The 7,159-nt window shown below is 43.3% G+C and overlaps 1 protein-coding gene across 1 annotated transcript in view; it reads left to right on the forward strand.

Moving 5' to 3' along the window:
- The window catches only part of NAXD (NAD(P)HX dehydratase), a 27,958-nt gene that overhangs the window by 7,065 nt on the left and 13,734 nt on the right, over positions 1-7,159 (forward strand). The window contains exons 3-4 of the mRNA XM_023519765.1: positions 556-685; positions 4,235-4,343. Coding sequence (XP_023375533.1) covers positions 556-685; positions 4,235-4,343 — 239 coding nt within the window. The remainder of the gene's footprint in view (positions 1-555; positions 686-4,234; positions 4,344-7,159) is intronic.

Consider the following 7,159-nt stretch of genomic DNA (forward strand, 5'->3'; position numbering starts at 1 on the left):
ATTATTTAAATATGATTAAAGGAAATGTTTTCTGACATAAGTCTAAATAACATCTTGTAATCATGGATAGGAGAAACACCTTTAAATATATCCTGACCTCTTATGCAGTGTCAAAATAACTTGAAACTCATTTTTTTAAACCAAAGTTTTATTAGACTTTACTTCACCAAAATGATCTGGGATGCCTTTTCAGTCCTAGCTTAAGCAGTTGACATCTTTTGACCATGGCAGTTGCCCTTGCCTTTTGAGCAAGTCCTAACTGCCTAGTCGGCACAGTTAACATGAAGTGTGCTCAGCCTCGTGGCCTCACTGCTTCCTGTGAACCTCATAGGTGAGGCAGCCTGAGCTTGTCTGGGTTTCTTAGGTGGCAATGAAAGTCTGCCTTTACTTCCAGACCTTTTCTTAGGTTATACCTTCTCCTTCTAAGCCTCTTAGCTGTAGTTTAACTGCTGCAGTTGGATGTTTTACATATAGTGCTATATGATCTGAATGGTTGAACACCACGTGTCCTGTGGTGAGTGGCTCTTGCTGAAACCACTTTGGGTGTCTTTTGAGCAAGTCTCACATTAAGTCAGCCTCTTGTGCTCGTTTCTCAGGGTGCAGATTTATCCCACGTGTTCTGTACCCGTGAGGCCGCACCTGTGATCAAGTCGTACAGCCCGGAGCTGATTGTTCACCCGGTTCTGTGAGTGGGGCCCACGTGGGGTTCTTTGTCGCAGCTCTCCATGTGCTGTCTGTACACTGACTCTAAGAGCCTCTGTTGTTAAGTAGCTGCTGTACTGAAAGTTGGTAGGTAGATGGTTTCAGAAAAAATGAGAAAATTATAATGAACCCATTGTGGTTAAAAGATGACAAACAAACAGCCATATGCAACAGCATGGAATGAGATTTGAGCACCAGGATGATGTGCCCAGGGCTGACCCCTGTGGCCTGTCAGAAATGGCTAGAGGTTCCTAGGTCCACGAGAGGTCTGTGGGCCTGCCTGTGGACAGTGTATGAAAGGCAAGAATGAGGGGCCTATCAGGCAGTAACAAACTATTCACTAACTCAGCAAATGCTTGCATGCCAGGCCTGTCCTGGGTTCCACAGGGACAGCATCAAACCAAGCAGACAAAAACACCTGTCCCGTGCTGCTTCCTTTCTAGAGCAGCCCTGTGCCCTAGAACTTTCCTCAGTGATGAACATATTCTCCCTCCAGCACTGTGGCTGCTGACCACATGTGGCTCCTGAGCACTTAAAATATGGCCAGTGGTACTCAGGAACTAAGTTTTTCCTTTAATTAAATCTAAAAGCTATGTGTGGTGAGTCTACTGTTTTGGGCAACATAGCTCTGGAGTTAGACAAGATAACAGGATAATAAGGACCAGGGGAGAATGGAAGCACGGGAGGGAACAGGGAATGTTGGCTGTGCATGCGGTGCATGTGCCGTATATACAGTTTTTAATAGGGCGATCATGAGCAGTGGCACAGAGTGGCACTCAAGTAAAAGCTTAAAGATGGTGAGGGAGCAAGTTCTGTAGAATGTGGGGTAGCGGGGGTAGCTTCCATACACGGGGAAGAGCTGGTGCAAGACCTCAAGCTACAGGTGTGTCGGGGAGCACTCAGGGGTCTTCAGGGTCGGTTTGGGTGACCAGAATGGTTCAGAGTCAAGCTTCGCAGGTTGTGAGGATTATTGCAAGGTTTTTGGCTTTCACATAAATGAGAAAGAGGCTGCTGGATCATTCGAGCAGGGGAAGGATAGGCTGCAGTTTGTGTTTTAAAAGGCACATCTGGCTGGCGTGTTGAGAATAACCTCTTGGGGCCCAGGGTGGAAGCAGAAGTTCTATTAGTCATAGGTTCGTGATGGGGTAGAAACTGGACAGTGGGTCAGGGTCTGGGTACATTTGCAAAATACAGTTCCAGGCTCTGCTGACTGGTTGGATATGGGATACAAGAAAAGAAGAGAGTCATGAATGCCGCCCAGGATTTGGGCTAAATGAGTTGTCATTTAATGAGGCTGGAAAAGTGATGGGGAGCAGGTTTGGGTGGGGGTGATGATTAGGAGTTGGGTTGTGGACATGTTTTTAGTTGCCTGTTAGACATCCAAGCAGACACGGCTGATAAGCATTGACTAGGAGTGGGGCGGTCAGGGAAGGTGTAAATCTGGGAGTTGTTGACATGTGGACAGTGTTTACGGCCAAGGGACAAAGACGGGGACACACAGGAATGTGTGTAGGCAGGGAGTACCCGTTTGGGAGCAGACAGGTGGGGAGGTAAAAAAGGCCTAGAAGGGTGTTCTGGAGTCGAGTGAAGAACTGTTTGCAGACTGTCGTGGAAGGGCTCTGTGTCCCTGTAGTCAAAGATGAGGACTAAGAATGGATGGTTGGATCTCACAGTATGGGGTCGTTGGTGACCTCGACAGGGGCGACTTATGGGGTCAAAGGGGGCAAAGTCTTACAGAGTGGGTTCTAAGAGTCTAAGAAACAAGATGATGAACAGAAGGATATTGTGGGGGAAAAAACAAAATCCTATGCAGCTGTCAGATCTTGTTGTAAAGGAGGGGACTCAGGGTTTTAAAGAGATCAATCACACGAGTCTTTTAGATGACTTCCCCAGTGTGTCCGATATATGGGACAGTCTGTGAATGTAGACTACATTGTTACCTGTACTCCTGTATGATGGAAACAAACTGGCAAAGGTAATTTTGAAATTAGCCATAATGTCGTATTCTAATGGGTTTAAAATTTTTCTCCCATGACTCTTGTTTAAAAAAAGAGAGAAAAATGTATGTTTAAAGCTATATGCCCTGCATTATTGACTCTATTTCTGATATGAAGGAAGTTCTATTTTGACTCAGCTTTGAAGAGACCCATATCTTCTGCTTGCTTACCTTCGCAGATTTTACAAAACCATATGGACCATTTGAGTACATTGCTAGGGCCCACCATTCATTCTTAGTCCTCATCTTTGACTACAGGGACACAGGGCCCTTCCACAACAGTCTGCAAACAGTTCTTCACTCGAGGGCCCTTCCCAGAGTTTTGGAAAGAGCCCAGCAAGTGAGGGGTTCTGATCATCGATGCTTGAGTTTCATCACAGTGAATATGCCTCTTCATCTCTCATATCATTCCCTTATTCGTACTCTTTTCAGCCAGACTAGTCTTCTCCATTTCCTATACGTGAGCACTTTCTCACCTTATTTCCTGCTCATGCCACTCCTTCCTTCATCTTGTCTGCTTGTTCCCAGAGAGTATCCCTGTCAAGCCTCTTAAGTGGAGGTGTCTTTTCCTCATTGCTCCTCCCAGACCACTGCCCCCTCTCATTCCTAAAACCTCCAACTCCTTCGAACTCACACATCAGACTCTGCTACCCACCGCCCCTCCTCGCAGCAGCTATCTCAGATCCCTGGATCATGATCCCTGGATCATTCTTTGAATATTTAATGTCTGGCCCAATGTCTCTCCACCATTGCTCTCATAACTCTAATGTGTATGCGTAACAGCTTTATTGAGATTTACTTACTATAAAAATCACTCATTTTAATTGTATAATGATTTTTGGTGTATTTACCAAGTCGTTACCATCACCACAATTTAATTTTAGAACACTTCCATCATTCCAAAAAGAAAATCCCTGCGTGTTACCACCCCTAGCTCGAGGCATCTCTAATCTTTCTGTTTCTATAGATTTGCCTTTTTGAGCATTTCATATAAATGGAATCATACAATATGTAGTCTTTCATGTCTGCTTTCTTTCTCTTAATAGTGTTTTTGAGCTTCATCATGTTGTAGTGTATACCCATACTGCTCTTTTTTAAAAAAATAAAAATAAATTTATACCCTCTTCACTCATTTCTCCCATTTTCATCCCTCCTTCCCTTTCCTCGTGTCCAACCACAAATCTGTTCTCTGTATTAATGAGCTTGTGCCGCTTGTTTTAAGGTTCCACATATAAGAGACAGGTCATAGATACTTGTCTTTCACTGTCTGACTTATTTCACTTAGTGTAATGCCCTGCAGGGCATTTAAATGTAGACAGCTAGACATCTGTGGTGTGGCATTAAAAGATGAATCAGTCTCTGGAGGGCACTAAGGAGACCTGCTGGCTGAGTGCAGGGCAGGGTCCTGGCTTAAATCTTAGAAAAGAAAAAAGGGCGTTGGGGGAAAAACAGGGAAAATCTAGAAAAGTCTATAGTTTCATTAATAAACAAATGAAATTTTAAGTAAACTGTTCTGCCTTTCTTTTCCTTATTTAGTGACAGCCCCAATGCTGTTCATGAAGTGGAGAAGTGGTTGTCCCGACTACACGCCCTGGTTGTAGGACCTGGTTTAGGGAGAGAAGATGCTCTTCTTGAAAACGTCAAGGTAATATACAGAATTACTAAACAGCCTCCCCTGTTGACTCAATTCTTAGATCTTGGGAAGTCAGAACAAATAATTTTCTTGACTTTTTGTTATTTAGTGTTCTGCGTGCCTTTTCATGGAATAATTAAGATAGGTAAATTTGGCTTGAGAGATAAGAGAAGGAACTAGGCACAAAGATGGTAATGAACCTAAAACCAGACTGAAAGAGTCTCCTTTTCACTCTTGGGGCACTGGCTTTTTTCACACTGTAGCAGGAGGATGTCACTGTAGAATCACTTGGATGTTTCATGGTGTCACCCTGACGTTTATGTGTTTTACACCCAATGTGTTGGGAAGTCCCAGTGTCCTGACCGAGCAGTGTCAGCAGTGGACAGGGCCTGGGGTCAGGCTCAAGTTCTCCCAGCACAATCTCCTTCCAGCCAAGGACCCTGACAGCTTGCTCAGCCTCCTGGGCCTTGTGCATTCCATGGAAGGGGGTGATTGTACCCCCAGAGGTTACTAAGAGACACATTTTATAAAATGCTTTTGCACAATGCCTAGTTAGGCACAGTAAAGATACAGCAGGGACAGAGTCACTGTCACAGATGACCTGGGTGAGAAAGGATATTTTTGAGAGTTATTCTAACAGCTACTTTTCCTGTAAGTCGAACGTTTAGGTAAAAACACAAAAGGTGCTCTGTTCTAACTTTGTGTTATTAGCTGGGTCCTCTTGAAAGCTCAGTCTGATTTCTTAACCTGATGTGTTTCCAACCTTTTTGATGTTCTCGTTGGTCTAGAAAACACTGGGCCTTGGGCCCCACAGGCTAGTTGATTTGCAGCTTTGACCTCTGTTCCCTGCCGTCCTTTTCAGATGAAACCAGCACATGCACAGCCTAGCCAGGCACTCAGCGAAACGGAATGGGCATAAACCTAGTTCACCTTCACATGCAGTGCATGTTCATTTACTTTTTCATTTATTGTTTATGCTATTCTTTATTACTGAAAATTCATTTTATGGTTGCCTTAATCTAAAAAGATGAAATCTAAAAGATAAAAATAATTTATCCTCGAAAAATTGAAATAGAAATAAATACCAGCCAGAATCAGAGAAAATAAAGATGCCGGACAGCATGCCAGCCCCATGTTCTGTGTGTTCTCTTTGCTTGTCACTCTGACACTAGCAGGTTGTTACTCTTCAAGTGGACACATCTCGGGTTCTGTCCCTTGCAATTTTTCTGACTCCCCGCCAGGCCCTTCTCAGTGCTCCCGCGATGCCTGCCCAGCTCTAGCCCTGGATAAGGGGGTGTGGTGCGCCCTATGTGAGATGGTGCTGTGTAGCCTCAGGGGGCCAAGAGTAAACTCCAAATCAGGGAATGTGTCTGACACCCTCAGACACTTACTAAAGGGTTCGAGGTTATACTAAACATGATTTACCATCCTCATCGTCATTAACTAAGAGTGGCTTTTTTTGGCTCAGCTTTTGCCTTTTGAATTGAATTAACAATTCAAGTGAAAAGGTGTAAGGAGCCCTGTGTGTTAGTTGTACTTTCTTAGCAATCTGATTGGTAAGGAACATTTTAAAAAGGTAGGAAATGTGTTTGCTTTATCAGAATTTAGTGGGAACATGGATTTGAAAGATACCTGTATGACAGATCTTTCAATTCCAGCCTTTGAGGTGAAAGTTGGGGTTTGAAATTTCACTTTTCTCAAACACCTGAATAATCATTGAGGATAAACAGCTATGACAAGTGACAGGTGACTGGGGTGAATGGGATTGAGCAATAAGTTTGTTTTTGACTTTAAAATTGATGGTAGATCCATTTATTACCTCTTTCAAAAGGGTTGATTAAAACATATGTATCCTTTGGAGTACATTATGCTAAGGGAAATAAGCCAGATGCAGACAGACAAATAGTGCATGATCTCACTTCCGTGTAGAATTAAAATAATCGAACTCATAGAAGACAAGAGACGGGTGGCAGCCAGGGGCTGGGGTTCAGGGAGATGGGAAGGTGTTGGTCAAGGGGTACAAACTTTAGTGAGGGAGGATGAATAAGTTCTGGGGATCTGACATACAGGGCGGGGACTAGAGTTAACAGTGCTGTATTGTGTATTGAAATTTGCTAAGAGGCAGGTGGATCTTAAGTGTTCTCACCTGTGTGAGATGATATTTTAGCTTGATTGTGGTCATTATTTTACTATATATCAAAACATCAGGTTGTACACTTTAAATATATCCAATTTTTTTGTCAGTTTTACTTCAGTAAAGCTAGAAAAAAACAAACATGTATCCTGAGTTGTGCCTGAGAGGAACTAGAGAATGCCTGCCACATACTTCTCTTCTATGTCTCATACTACTTTGCATTTCATAGTTTTATACTTAATGAAATGTAATGAAATTTAATGAAGATTCTAAAAACAAAGAAAAGAAGCCCACTGCCTAGAACTGGAAGCCAGCCGAAGTCTGTGGGGTGCTGGACTATTGAGTGATTCTGAACAGAATGCCCTGTGCTTCACTGGGCTCTGGAATGAGAAGCTGTGATAATAGACCCCGGGGTCGGAGGGGCAGCTATTCACTCCTATCACAAAGAGCTCGCCTAGAGAACAGGAGAGATTAATGAGCCAGCAGTTGTGCATTCAGGATAAATAATCTGAGAGGCAAATACAATTTAACAGTAGCTCTAGATGACACATTGTGCAAATTAGAGGATTTAATTTAGGATGGGATTCTCCTGGTTCTAAGCCACCTGGAATTAGCATGGGGCATGCAAGTTTGTCAGGCAACACCACTCAGATCTTTGAAAATCTTAACCTCTTGCTGAAAAGTAGAAGTTAAT

Source organism: Pteropus vampyrus, unplaced genomic scaffold (assembly GCF_000151845.1).
Source record: "Pteropus vampyrus isolate Shadow unplaced genomic scaffold, Pvam_2.0 Scaffold236, whole genome shotgun sequence".
Taxonomy (NCBI): Eukaryota; Metazoa; Chordata; class Mammalia; order Chiroptera; family Pteropodidae; genus Pteropus; species Pteropus vampyrus.